Genomic DNA, 15,021 nt, shown 5'->3' on the forward strand with positions numbered 1-15,021 from the left:
TGGTACTACATTCTTTCCAGTTAATTGGGGAATAGTTTAAACATGCCTGACAGAGGAAGAGGGGAAGGAACAAGAGAGAGGTTAAATTGTCGGTAGACAAATGAACTTGTAAAAGGAGGTATGTGATTAATTTACTAAGCACCATGGAAGTGCCCAGGAAACTAGCCAGTGGAAGTTCTGTGCTGTCCAGAGTATCAAAGCCACTTTGTATTCAGACCATTTGGGCAGTTTTTTAAAAAGATGAGATATCTGTTTGGCTTCTTTAGTTTGGTATTTGGTACTTAAAAAGCAAACTGGTAGATTTATTCTACTGCTTTTTATTCTATCCCTCTTTAGCATTTACCCTTTGTACAGAAGAAATATGTCAGTAGGAGACTTTTCAGCTACAGTGTCTGGAGTTCTCTAGTGTTTACAGTTTGGGACCTTTGCTTTCAGTCTACTTTTCTATCAGGACACAAAGAGGCAGAAGATGAGTTCTGAAAATTTAAAAAATCTGGTGCGGCACCAAAGGAATAATGGTTCCAGTAACAGAGTTGGCTTCATCCAAAGGTAAAGGAGAATGTAGACAAATAGATTATACATATCTTGAGCACAAAATATCAGTGACATTCTTGTGCTATACTCTACTTATCATGATTACAGAACATTAATGCTTTTTATATTCCTGCTGTAATTGATAACAATGCATTTTGTGGGTTGTATTTAAAAGCATCAATCAAGTTAGTTGGTTAAAATGCACGTACTATATGTGCAATAGAATTTTGCTATTGCTTTTGCTATTTTTTAATGATGATAAACATATTTTATGACTGAATCACCAACTTTAAATGTTTCTTGCTTTGATCAGTTTGTAGGCTAAGCCCAGAGGCTTTTACAGACCTTTAAAATGGCTCACTTCTCACTTTTATAAGATGTACCACAACTTGGTGGATCTCTCAAAAACAGTACAATATCAAACAAATATATTTTGCTAAGTAAACCATGCCTTGTTTGCATATACCAGACCCAGAAATATGCCAATTTTCGGGAATCTGTTCTTGGGGTGCCTCCCTCTGGTTGGTCTCAAGCACACCAAAGACCTCTGATAGTCATCTCAGGGGATCACCCCCAGGGTCACTTCTGTAGCACATTTTTGTATGTGATGTGCATGGGCAGATCTAGGATTTTGGAAAGGGGGCTGTGGGGGGAGTGACCTGATCTGTAAGTGTGGCTGCAATCTGGCTCCCAGCCTCTCTTAACATTATAGCAGGCAGACTGCCACAGGAGCAGCAGCAGGGGAGTTTTTTTAAGTCCCTCAAGTAGGTAAGAATCTTCTCTCCCTCTTCCCTTGTTGGCTGTGCTGAGCTGCATGCTATCTCTCTTTGTCCTCATTTGCCCCATCCTCCTCCCAGTACTGCTGCTGCTGCTGTCCCCAGCTGATGAGGGCAGGGTGTTGTGGTCCAGGCTTCAGGTCTGGCAGGAAAAACTGGGAGAGGACCAGGCAAAAGGAACCTGCCTGCAGCTACTGTTGTCCCTGGCTGAGCCTGACTCTGTGCGCTGGAGCTGGAGCAAGCAGGAGCGACTCTGGAGCTCCCTTCCATCCATGCCCCAAGAGCAGCTAGATAGTAGCAGCACTGGGCAGAGGAGGGGGGTGGGGGGGAGACGCATCATTGGGCATGGAGGGGCAGGGAGGAGGGAATTCTTATTAGCTTTATGGACTTAAAAATTAACTCAACTGCTTTTCTTATGCTGTGATTGACTGGTGGGGCGTGCGTCTGTGCTACTGTGCCTCCTCTGGATCTGCCCTGGACATGTGCAAAAGGGAATGGTTGGGTAGGGTGTACTTAGATGTACCCTAAGTGGCTGTTAGATGTTTGACTGCAAACCTAGTCTATCGTGCTTGAGTCTCTGAAAACACATTGATGCGCCTACATTTGTGACTCCCTTTCATCCAGTCTTTATAGCAGTGGTCAACTGTTCAATCCCAATTGACCAGTTGATTGGGGAGCCCTTGACAGTCAATCTTGGATGAGCTGTCCAGGTTTTGACCCTCCCCCGGCCCGGCCCGGCCAGGGCCCCACTCACCCTGTCCCACTCCCCCTCTCCCTCATCACAAGGGCCTCGATCTGCCTCCCCCTACCCCAACAGACTTGCTCGGTGGGGGGGAAGGGGGGGCTTGGTAGATCCTGGATTGCCCTTTACTTGAAAAAAGTGATCTTCACCTTTGAATTTGGAGACCACTGCTTTACAATAAGTCAGGGAAAATGGAGTGGAGGATGAGGAGAAAGATCCATTCATTTCTTTTTACATGAGTGGCATTTTTAACAATTCAGCCTGGATGGACTAGGTTCTCACTTAAGGTATGTACTGACATTTGGGAAGACTAGATTGCATTAAAAATGGCTACCTGATCTAATTTAGTTTGCCCAGGTGTGGACCTTACACTTACACCCCTGTTTAGGTCGATCTAAGTGTGAAATGTGCAGAAGCTCAGGAAGGAGAGATTGGTCTAAAAATGCCTGACCCAATCTTAAGTTAACTGTACCTTGGAGGTAGTCTCCCTTAGATCAGGTCCAGTGAGATCAATGTAACTGAACTTCTATATAGTTCACAGCTGCTGGCCCCAGCCCCAGGTCTTTGCTTTTTTTTTTTACCTCCCACTCCCAGCACAAAGCTGTTTTTAGCCTTCTAACCCCTTGCCCTACCCCCAGACGGATGAACGCCTCCCTGCAGACTGGCCAACCTCTCTCCGAGCCTACCAAACCCGCTATCCCACAAGCTGTTCCTGGTGTTGGTTTTACTGCCATTTGCCACTGCCAGGAGCTGAGGAAGTCAGGGTGTGGAGAAGGGTTAGCAGGATTGTGGGGTGGCTTGCCAGGGTGTTGTTCGTTTGGGGGTGGGGGGCTTAAGGGCAAAAAATAGCCCCTAGTCCGGGGGGGGGGGAGAGCCCCCAATCTCTGCAATTGCCCCCAAGGACCCTGCTAGCTCTCATCCTGCCAAATCCCACCAGCCCTCCATGAGTCCTGCTTGTCACCCCAATCCCCAGGTGAACCACACCAGTCCCCCTTCCTGTTTCCCCAATTCCCTCCGCAGACTCTGCTTGTCCCACCGATCTTCCAGATCCCTTCTGCATACTCTACTTACCCCCCTTATGCCGTCGTGGACCCTGCCAACCCTCTTTTCCCCACCCTGTGGACCCCATTTGCTTCCCTTAATTCCACAGAGCCTGCTTATCCCTCTGATTCTCCTAAGCTCCCCCTGTTAGCTCCCCTGGCATACCTACTAACCTTAGATCAGGTGGCCATTTTTAACTCTATCTAACCTCCCTCTAACCTCCCTGCATGTCTGTAGTACTCTTAGACATGCAAGTATCATTTAGTTGCCAAGTAGGATTTGGGCTCTTGTTTGATATGTTGACTAAAGAGGAAATAGTATTCATATTCTCCTTCTTATGCATCTATGAAGTAGAAGAAGGGAGATATTATGACCATTAGATATGTAGTTGAGAGGCTATCATTGGAATACTATTGAAGATGGTTGATAAATTGGAAAGGATTCACAGAAAAGCTACAAGTAAGATTCAAGACCTGGGAAAACAACTACAACACAATGAGAAACCAAAGCAGCTCAATCTATTTGGCTTAATAAAGAAGTGATGACTCGATCAGAATGTATAAGCACTTGACATGACAACAGGATTTATGATAGTGAAGGATCTCGAAATTTAGCAAAGGTATAAGAAGATGGAGGAGGTGGAAACTGAAGCTAGACCCATTTAGACTGGAAACAAAGTGCTTTTCTTTTCTCTTTTTTTCCTGTTTTTAACAGCATTGCTATTTAACAGCTTTCCTAGGGCTGGGGTGTGTTCTGACAGGTCAGAGTCTGAATCAGGAGTGGATGCTTTTACAAACTTTAACTTAATCTGAAGTTATGGTCTTGATGCAGGAATCTTTGGCAGGATTCTGTGACTTCTGTTAATTGGTCCCTATTGGCCTTGCAAGTTCTGGACTAGTGCATTTCTTGCAAGCAAGGAATGAGTTGCTAGTGACAGTACTGAAATACCAGTGAATTTTGGGATGGTGGTTTCCTGGGAATTCTCTTAAGCCGATAGTTGCTAATTCTCACAAGCAAAAGGCACCTGCAGCACTTGTACATACCTCCTGTAAAACAGAGAGAAAGTCTTGAGTGTAAGGTTTATCTTTAATTACCCCCTTCCTTGCTTCTTTAGTCCAGTACTTGCATGCTTACCTGTTATGTGACAGCTAAGTGCAGAATCAACACAAGAAACCTATGGCTAGAGGTACTTTCAGTTCTCATTATCAAAGATCCTGGATTTTTCTGATTAAAAAAAAATTGCAAATTCTCTGATAAAACCCCCAAAATCTGTGATGAAAATTAAAGGCCCCCCATAAATCCCCACCCTGCTCATGCTCCTGCCTCCCAGCCCTGCTGGAGGGGGCCCCCAGCTGCCAGGGCTATGGAGCCAGGGACCCAGGTCCTCAGCTTCCTGTCCCCAATAGAAGGCAGCAGCAGCTGCTGCAGCAGGAGGAGCACGGAGCTGGCTCCCCACTGCTGCCTGCCTGCTGCAGTCTCGGGCAGGGGTGGGGCTGGCTTCTAGCCCCCCCCAGCCATGACTAGCAACCCCCCAGCCCTGTCAGAGGTGGCCCCCAGCCCCTTGCAAGCCCTATTTATCTCAGGCCCCAGGAGCAAAGAGTGAGCCTGAGCCAAGCCATAGGTGAGTGAGAGCCTCAGGCCCCACCCTCTGGGCAGGGTTGGAGGTTTCCTACCCTTTTTGCAATCAGCTCTTGCAGTCTGGGGCTCTGCCAGCCTGCAGAGCTCTTTGCAAAAGCAGGAAATCTGCGGGTTTCTCTACTAAAAGGGAAAATCCATTTTTCTCTGATAAAATCGGGAAATCCATGGCTTTTCTGTTTTTCAGTGGGAAATGGAAAAAATTGGCTTGGGTGGATGGGATCCACTTTAGTTCCAACAGAGTATGCTGAGGTACACACTGGTGGGATAAAAGGCAGAACATTGCTGTGGAAGTATCACTTTTTCAACAAACTTTGTTGAGAGGAAGATGAGGTCCAGGTCTCGCATTAAGATTACTGAAAGGGAAATGTAGCCAGCTTTCCATTCTATGGTAAATTCCAGGAAAAAGTTCTAAAATGAAACAGAAGATTTTAAATTCCAACTATTATGTAGAAAAGAAAATGAATCCATCTCAGCAGCCGTATGGAAGGAACGTGGCCAACTCAGAGAGTCTATTGAAAAGCTGTAAGTTTGAGAAGTCTGTTCAATTGGGAGCCTAGAAGCCCTGGGAGCATGGGGCTTCAGAGAGTTCAGGATCTTGACTCCCTGTCAGGTTTCCAGGCTGGCTGTTGAAAAACGAGGCAGGTGAGCTGGCAGGAGACCAGCTGGGTTTCCATTGTGGTTTCATTGAAATCTCTACATTCCTGTTTTGGGTTTGGTATTTTGAAATGGCAAAACATGTTGTCAACATTTCTGACCAAGTTGGAACAGTACCTCCCTGTACAGAGAACTTTTGTTTAATGCTGTAGTAGACAAGATGCTGGCTGTGTGCTTCCAGAAGAAGGCTGTAAAATGTCATCAGGGATTTCCCCCCATTTTTTGTTCCAATAAGGCAGCAGAATGGTTTGCCTCGCTATGATGAGTAGAGTTGCTTGAAAAGCACTAGAGAAGAACTAAGAAACTGCTCTTTGTTTGTGTTACTGTACAGGCAGTCCTCAAACTTATGACACAATTGGTTCCTGATAACCACATCTTAAGTTGAAACATCATAACTAGGAACAATTTTCCCATAGGAACAGTGTTATAAATGGGCGATTGGTTCCTTTACGAAGCTCGATACAGCTGTGTGTAGCTGGTAAGTCTGTTGTGGTGGAAGATGAGGGGGGAGGGAAGGGGTGTGGTGGGGGGGGCAGATCAACCCCCCTACATTGAAGGAGTGATTGGGGCTGGGGCAAACGCTGCCCAGTTGGGGTGGGAGGGCGCAGGATGAAGGCGCAGCTCATCTGAGGGACGTGGGGGGGGGTGCAGCTCCCACTGCTGTGCGCCACTGGTCTGGGAGCTGCTTTTCTGACGGCTCCCGCCACTGCTGCTGCTGCTTGTCCAGGAGGGTACCGGTGGGGGGGGGGGTGCTCCTGGGTCTGCACGGGGCAGGTGATGCTGGGGCTGCACTTCATTGTGCTCCAGGTGGGTGGCAGGAGCTATGGGGAGGGCTATGGCAAATTTTTGGGTGGCTGCAGTGCTCCCATAGTCCCTGCCCTGCCGCCCACCCTGCCCCACCTCACCCCAATCTGGGGGCACAGCCCCCTCCCCCCCATACCCCCTGCTGCTTGTCCAGCTGGGGCAGGGTGGGGGGGAAGGCATGGGATGTAGGTGCAGCTCATCTGGGGAACTCAGGGAGAGGGGGCGGCTCCCGCCACCATGCACTACTCGTCCGGAGACAACACAGCAGCTCCATCCTGCGTCCACCCTGCCCTGGCTGGGCGAGTGGCAGGAGGGCATAGTACCCGCTCCCAGCACCGTCGCACCTGCCTAGAGTGCAGCATGGTGCAGCCCTGGCCCCACCTGCCCTGCACAGATCCGAGGGCACATGCCCCCGCCCCTCCCCCCCATGCCATTCTGGACAAGTGGCGGGAGCAGCAGCAGGAGCTACCATACAAGCAGCTCCCGGACCAGTGGTGCACAGTGGTGGGAGCCACCCCCACCCCCTTCCTTATGTCCCCTGGACAAGCTGCACCTTTGTCCTGCGCTCCCCCGCCCCAGCCCTTGTCCCAGCCCCAATACCTTCTTCACTGTGGGGGCAGTGATCTGCTCCCCCCATGACCCTTCCGTCCCCCCTCTCCTTCCAGAATTACCAGCTGGATGCAGCTGTATTGGGTGTTGTAAAGTTGAAACCCGCGTTGGAACCTCGAAACGTGGTGTCAATTTATAAAGGTTGTAAATGCCATTTGTTGTAAATTGAAGTCATAAGTTGAAGACTGCGTGTACAACGAATCACCTTTCGTAGCAGTGGTAAAATCAGTCTTCAGCGTTCCAGGCTGTTTATACTTGTATGTATGAGAGAGAGGATTCTTTAAGCAATGTCTGGAAAAGACACCAATTGGTCATAAAAGCAGACAAGCTGAACCTTGCAAATATGAAAATTTGGGCCAGAAGTGCAAATGGATTGGGGCTGAAATCCTATTTCCAATGAAGCTGGTGGTAAAACTCCCATTAACTGTAATATTTTGCCATATTGTTTTATTGCCTACAGTAGGGGTTGTCAACCAGAGGTACGTGTACCCCCAGGCCTACTTGAGAAGGCCCTAGGGGGTACGCGTGGGCGGGCGGGAACAGGATGCTGCCATGCACTATCCCATGCAGGCACTGCCTGCCTGGCTAGACATGGGGGCAAGGGAAGGTCGCACATGGCGGCTGCTGCTGCTTAGCTTTCGACCCTGTGCCACCCCTCCCGCTCCGTGTTTGGCCGCGCGTCACCTCTCCCGCTCTGTGTCTGGCCACTGGGGGTACACTGCTCTGTGTCTGGCAACTGGGGGTACACTGACCCAAAAAGGTTGAAAACCCCTGGCTTTACAGCATCATTAGTAATTTCAATTACAATATACAAAAAAAAAAAAAAAAGATCGGATACCATAACATTTAGTAATTATGTGGTGCATTGTAGTATAAACAATAATTTTGTTAAAAAATGAAAGCCAGGTTTTGAAAACATGATTAATTGGCATAACATTTTGTGAAAATCTCCCTTCTGGATTTTTGCACTTTCTTTTTCTCCTTTTAGTTTACACGGTTTGATTATAAGGCTACCAACTTTGTAACAGATATCTAACTATTACTTCACATCAAGTAGAATCGGCCTTATACATGGGCGGATCTAGGATTTTGAAAAGAGGGGTATAGATTTTGTGACACAGTGTCGCAAATAACAAAACACACATTTTTCTCCAGTTAAAGAGAAACTAGTTGTTTAATTAATATGCTAGGGGACTAGCATTGTGGTATTCAGTTTAAGGTCAAAACAAAACAAGCCATTGGAATGTGCACTAATTTGCTGGATTATATACAAAGTTTAAAATAACAAAAAGCTAAGCAAAAAATAGTCAAAACCATCAAAAATTATTGTGTCATTTAGTCCTCTAGGCATTATACTTAAATGTATGCATCTTATTTGTAAAACAAAATCTTTTCTTCCTGGAAGTCTTGATAGTACCTCCAATACTTCACCCTCAGTCATTTCTACAGCTGAGTTAATATTACCATACCTGAGTTAAGGTTTTAGCTAGAGCTAAAAACAGTTTTCAAGGCTGTGAAATAGAAGAGAGACATTACCAGGAATAGCTATCAAACTTGCAGAAGAAAGAATAGTTTGAATAGTCGAATAACAAGACCATTAAAAAGGATAGAAGGTCACTAATATCTGTGGACTGGAGAGAACATCTGTAGAATGGAGCAGGAATCGGACATGATGAGCCATGAAGCCAATTGACTCTCGGCATGCTCGCTCTCACACTCTTGCGTGTGCTCTTTCTTTCTCTCCGTCTCATATGGTGTCAGGTATCACTTTCCAAATCTATGAGACACACTGTCTAGCATTATTGCTCAATATGCAGGTTCCAGCTACCCTGCCTGGGCATTGATAATGATTGCAACTTTTGATTAGGTGCCGTGCTGTTTTTTGGACACCACATTCACACAGGCAGCTGTCCAAGATGTTCATCTTGTAAAGTGTTGTTTTGAAGTGTCTGTATCCAGATCTCAATCTGTTCAGCTTGACCCATGCTTCTCTATCAAGGTCATGCCCGGTGAGGGACTTGTTCGGTGTTGGAATAATACACTGTAGGAATAAGTCTGACCTTTCCAGCAGTTGGCCCACTCTGTTGCTGCCCAGAGTTTTGGATCAGTATCCCCAGTCTCTTCCAGGAGCTTGTGGACTTCACATAAAAAACAGTTTAAGACTTTTAAGCTGCTTAAACCTTCATCTGTTCAGGTCTTCAGTTAACAGTTGATGAAGCAGCATTGCTTGAATAGAAATGCCACTGCCCCTCCCAGACTGTTGGTTTTAAAGTTGGAGTGGAACCAGAGTGAAAGGGGCTGCAACTGTACCACTGCCCCAGATCCACCCCTGGTCTACACAAATAGCTTGTACTAAATAAAGAAACTGTTAGTTATCTAAATAAAATAGATAAAACTCAGTCTAAGACTTCTAACCTGCCAAGTCTTCAGTTTAACAGAAGAATATAGCTCAGATGAAAGGAGAAGTAGTCAATCTTCTATGGAATCAGTAGGAAGGTTGGCATTTGGTAGACAAGGGGTGCATGTACATGTGAATATTAATGCAACACAAACTCTGGAGCCGTGTGCACTGGAGTTTATCGATCTTGGATGCAGCGTTTACATGTGTATCCAGGACTGCAGCACAGTGAGCCAGGGCTGCAGTGCCCTGGCTGGCAGGGGGTTCCTGGGGGTCAGCTTGCCAACCTGAGGGTGCTCTGACCCAGCTCAATGTGCTGTGGAGGGCCTGACTAGGGCACAAGTGTGCTTCTGTGCGGGGCTAGCTGGTAGGCAGTCCCCACAATGAAACACCCTCATGCTCCAGCCAGCCATGTCACTGTTTACACTTGTGTTGCGGTGGAGTAAATAATTCCACCATAGGAGAATACTTCTATCTGGCAGTACTAACCTATGGCAGAGTAAATGAGTTTACTATAGCCTAACAGCTCTGCATGTGTAGACTGGTGATGCTTTACTGCGGAGCAGTAAATGGAATCTTCTGTTCCATTATGCAACTCTGCAGTAAGTGTCTTGTGTAGATGCACCCAAGAAGTGGAAAGCTATCTTGGCCAGAGAACAGGTTGCATGATAAAATGTGCAAAGGCAAGAGTAGATGTGTCCAAAGGAGCAGCAAGGAATGAGAGAGAAACAGAAAGAGAGAGAAGACATGATTTTGTAGAGCATGAAGGTGGGTTCAGAGACCTTGTAGTAAGTGACATGGATTTAAAAGGTGTTTAGACTGGGCAATAAGATGGTTGGAGCAGCAGTATTTTGGGTAGAAATGAGTTGGGAAGAGAAGGTGCACTGGGACTAGAAAAAGGTATTTATTGTGATCTAGGAACAAATTACCAAGGTAGACATGGGTTCTAGTAGTGCGAACAGAGAAGATGCAGTGGATTTTTGTGATCTGAGAAGGAAGACATGAAGCAAGACTCTGGCCGTGAAAGAACACGAGAGGATCTAGTGATGATGGTAGGAATTTGGCCCTTGTATATAAATATCTGAACTCGGGGCATTTGCCAGTCAGCAATCGCCAAAAAGCTTCCAGCTTCAAATCCTTCTCAAGGATCACAGTCTCTGTTGTTTTGAAATTTCTCTGGTAACATATAATGGAGTCCTCTTATTGGAACATGCTGTATTTTCCGAATGAATCATCTGAATGTTTTGCTAGATATAATATAGCTGCCAAGATGCCTTCCTCTTATAAAATCTTTCCTTACACTGTTAGTGGTTTCTTCCTTTGTAGCTCTGTAAGGCACAGGTTGTGAAAAATCAATCTTGGCCTTTATCCATTCTTCTGTCTTCTCTTTCTTTTTTCCTTTTTCCCTTTTTATTTTGGTGAGTAGTTGTGGAACTCCTTTCTGTTCTTAGTGTCAAACAATATGATAAGTGTTGCTTGTGACAGCCTTTCTTTAGCCTAAATTTCTTTTATAAAGAAAAGAGCAATATTAGTCAGTGGCCACAATAGGAGCTTAATTTATAAAAGAGAGTAAATGTATCAGGTTGGAAATACAGTTATACAATAGCCCTTTTATTCCAGGCTGCTAGTATAAAGTATGCTCTAGGTTACAGCATGGACTAGCCTAGCTCCTTTCTTCAAGACTAATCACGATGTTGGGGCTGGGGCTAAAATGGTAACATGGGTGGTTTTATTTTAAACAAACAACCAGATGTTTAACCAGATGTGAGAGTTTTGAGTGCCATCCTGTCTGAACAGGGTTTTGTATAGTGTGAGATTACTTGATTCAGATTAAAAAAAACTCAAACAATAAAACCTTTAGGTTTATTTAGTATCTATAGGCACTTGTACACATGATGGGGGTTTAATACCCAAGGTTTTACTTTATATCCTGAGATGGTGGGTTTTTCAATTTTTCATCATGTTATGGTAAGGGGTCTGATTTTTTTTGGAGCCAGAGTCTGCTTGTGGCTGGGGGGTGAGCTGCTGGTGGTCTGAGTGGCCCCTGAGTTGCACGGGACCTTGGTCCTTCCCTCTGCAGCAGTGGAGCTCCTCAGGGTTGGCTGGACAGGCTGCTAGCGGGCCACAGGCTGCCCCAGCTCAGAGGCAGCACGCAACCTGATCTAACTGTTCCCCAAGCTTGCTCGGGGAGCACCTGGCGGGATTCCAGTGAGCGGGCTCAGGGGAGAGTTGGATCTGGCTGGGTGTTGCCTCCAAGCTGGGGCAGCACCCAGCTCACAGGTGGCCCGGGGGGGGCACCACTGCCCCAGAGGGAAGGACTGGGGCCCTGGGCAACTTAGGAGACAGCTTGCCCCCTGGCCAAGGGCAGGCTCTGCCAAAAAAAAAAGGATTGGGCCACTCGCCACTTCTGCCTTCAGCAGGTGTCTGTTGAAGGCAGAAATGGCAAGGGGCCCAGTCCTTTTTTTGGGTGGAGCCTGCCCACATGTCCTGCTGCTCGGGGGCAAGCTGCTGGCAGGCTGAGCAGCCCCTGAGCTGTGGGGGGGAGGCTGGTCCTTCTTTCTGCAGTGGCAGCGCCTTCTGGGGCTGCCCATTTATGCTGCTAGTGGGCAGGGTGCTGCCCCAGGTCAGGCCCCAGGCAGCACCTGACCAGATCTAACTCTTCCCTGAGCCCACTATGGCTTCCAGCACCCTGTGCACTGTCCCCACCACCTGGGACTGCCTGGGAACAGGCTGGCTTGCCCTTAAGGCAGTGCGGGGAGGTGGCAAGTGGGCAGCTGCGTGTGCTGGTGGCTGGAGAAGGCAGTGGGAATGGTGCATGGGGCACTGGGAGCCCGGATGGCCTCGGGGAAGCTTGGACTTGGCAGGCTGTGTGCATGTATACAAACACCCTGATATGCCTGGTTTTGTTTGAACCATTTGAATAGTTTCAACTGGTAGGAGCCATTTCCAGAGAGAAGAAAAACTAAGCTCTGGATTCAGACAAGTTAAGAGGAGAGAGGTTTCCTGTAGTCAAAGGCCTGGGGATCATGAGAGTATTAGATTATGGCTGCAGCCATCTGAGGCACTGGAGTAGACCAAAGATCAAAGAAGAAAGAACCCTGAAGGGGGGAGTTATGCTTATAGGGATGCGCAAGTATTTAAAACACATTTTTCAGCTACAAAAATTGTATGCGATATTTTGTTGTTTTTTTTGGTGTAAATGGTCACAATCCCATTTGTTCATGGATCCAAGGAAAGCTGTACCACAGTAACTGTTTTGAGTGGACACATTAGATAGCCTTTAAGTGGGGTAGGTTAAGTTTTTATGCAATTTATTTTTTGTAAGATATCAATTCAAACAGATGTGGGGACAATTCTGTTGGCTTATTTAGAGTAACCATAGGAACCAGGAACTCTAGTGGAGCAAGTTGTTCTTCCCTTTTAGGAAATGCGACTTCATCTAAATTTCCTCCCTTAGACATGTCAGACATTTGTTATTGTTTGCTGCTTTTCAGATCCCTTTCCTGTGCTTTTTGAAGCTATTGTATAGTGGATTTTTCTTGGCTTGCTACTTTCTATTGATCATAAAACATAGGACAGATATCTCTGGGAACTACTATTTCATCAAACTTGCACAATCAGTAGGATTTTGCTCGTGTGTTCATCAAAAAAAGTCTTAAAAATTTTAAGAAATAAATTATATTTTACAGATGGGATCATTTAACATTTTGAATAGATAGGTCTATTGAATATTAAAGTACTCTAGTTGGTTGGTTTGCTTATTTTGACACAATTGTTTGTTCTTGGTCCAAAGTCTGAGATTCTTTTATGGCTATGGATGGGGATGACCAGGATTAGTTAAAATATTGGTATATTTGATTGTACTATTTTGATATACCGACTGCAGTTTTAAAATATATTTGCTTTTTGTGGCTAATAGCAGATTTATGTTTGAATTACTGTATGGTGCAACATTAAGATAACTAGTGAACCTTTTTTTAATCTGAAAATATATTTAATAGGCTTGTTTAAAGATAATGTTTTAGATGTATGCAAACCTATATTCATTTTTCAGGGACAGATGACTGTGTATGCAAATTTTGATAAAGATATTTACCTCCCAGAAGATGCTGAATTTTACTTAGTTTACAATGGATCCACTCAGAGACATATAATGTTTGCAGAACGACTTAGTAATAACGTGCTTCAGTCCATGATTCCAGGTGAGTCTTGCTGCTGTTGCATTTTTTTCTCTTTTCTATGCACCACTGCCTTTGAGGATCCTACATGTAATTAGGGTGCTTTGTGCCTTAAAGCTTTTTTTACTTCTCTCCTAACTATATACCAGAGTCAGTACAATAAAATACATCAGCAAACAACCCTTGATTCTTGTCTGATATTTTGCCATGGTTCTGTTTCTTATTAGGTTTTTATTATGGGAAATAATATTGGGATTGAGAGATGGATTTGTTGGATTTTTGGTTCTACTGTTTTGTACTTTTTGTAGCACAAGACAGTCAGATGGTGCATTGCTATGATGGGTTACAGACTGGACTTTCTTGTGTTTGCAAACAGTGAGATGCACCGGTCTGCAAAATGGTTAAGTCCCAATGATTTCTATAAAGCAAGCCAAGATATTTTTACCTAGGCATGCCCTGACATTCTGAGGTTGGAGGCAGTAGTCAGACTAACTTGCAAGGCCCTGCACTCAAGTTGGTGGAATATTTCCATTTTTGTCTGTTTGTAACACAGACATTTTGGGTACCACTTTATCTATTTTTGAAGTTTTAGGCAATAGGCATGCATGAATGTGCAGAGTCCTGTTGATCTGGGAAAAAATCAGAAAAATACAAGCAAGAAAATGAAAGATATGTGGAGCTCTTGATGTCTGCCTATCAGAGCAATAGATTCAAACACTTAGGAGATGCCTGTAAGATCAAATAGCTCTTAGACACCCCTTAACATTTATCATCATTATAATCCATACACAATTAATATCAGTGATAATATCTGTATTGCCGAACTGCTTACCCTATCCTATCTCCCATGCTTCCAGTAGAGTGTAATATTGACATCTTGGAGACTGTGTCTGTATTGGAGACCTAAAGTGTGGTATAGAGAGAAGCAGGCTAGCTAGGGTACAGAGAGGGGTAGGGAGCGGCACACAGCTGTCTGCTGGGCTTTCCCTGGCTGGAGCTGGGGGAGGATGTGTGGCAGGGTGGTACAAGCTCTCCCCAGTACCCCTGGGGGATGGGGTGTGGCAGGTCTAGCCCAGCTCTCCCCAATACCCCAGCCAGGGTAGTTGGGGTGATGGGGAAAGGGGGTGTCTCATGTCAAGGGGGCTCCATTCCACCCCGACCCCCTTGCCAGGCAAGGCCCAGCTGGCAGCTGTGCTGCTTCCTCCCCCTCCATCCTCTGCTGACAGCCATGCACAGATAAGAAAAATTAACCCTTGAGGGAACACAAGTTCCCTAAGCTGCTTTGCTCTATAGCGCCTTCAGCTACTGTCGGATTTATCAAAGGTTAATTTTTTGCACAATTGGCCATTTTAAAAGTGCTGTGCAACTGTGCACATGTGTTATTTCGCTGTAGAGTGCTTTCAGAGACCCAATCACACCAACAATGTAACTTGTTTAAGTGCCCTATGTGGAAGGAAGGTAGGATGAAAACATCTGATACTGGTACTTCACAATGAATGGAGTGAACTTGAACTTGCTTAATATCCAGCTTACTGATTTAGCAAGGCATTGTTCCTTGAGCTGAAATGGATTGTTTTGTTTATTATGAGATTTGTGACTTTCATTTGTGTGGGTAAATGGGAGATATATAAATGGGATGTACCTATG

General features: G+C 45.6%; 1 protein-coding gene across 5 annotated transcripts in view; it reads left to right on the plus strand.

Moving 5' to 3' along the window:
- The window catches only part of ARHGEF28 (Rho guanine nucleotide exchange factor 28), a 232,915-nt gene that overhangs the window by 44,677 nt on the left and 173,217 nt on the right, over nucleotides 1–15,021 (plus strand). For 3 of the 5 annotated variants that reach the window (XM_019482597.2, XM_059725095.1, XM_059725094.1), the window contains exon 3: nucleotides 13,251–13,398. The exons of 1 other annotated variant lie outside the window; for it this stretch is intronic. In XM_019482597.2, the coding sequence (XP_019338142.2) occupies nucleotides 13,251–13,398 (148 nt within the window). Of the gene's footprint in view, nucleotides 1–533; nucleotides 550–13,250; nucleotides 13,399–15,021 lie in introns of those variants that run through there. One more of the 5 variants, XM_019482607.2, reaches the window with a different exon arrangement.

The sequence above is a fragment of the Alligator mississippiensis genome, chromosome 3 (assembly GCF_030867095.1).
Source record: "Alligator mississippiensis isolate rAllMis1 chromosome 3, rAllMis1, whole genome shotgun sequence".
In the NCBI taxonomy this organism is placed as follows: domain Eukaryota; kingdom Metazoa; phylum Chordata; order Crocodylia; family Alligatoridae; genus Alligator; species Alligator mississippiensis.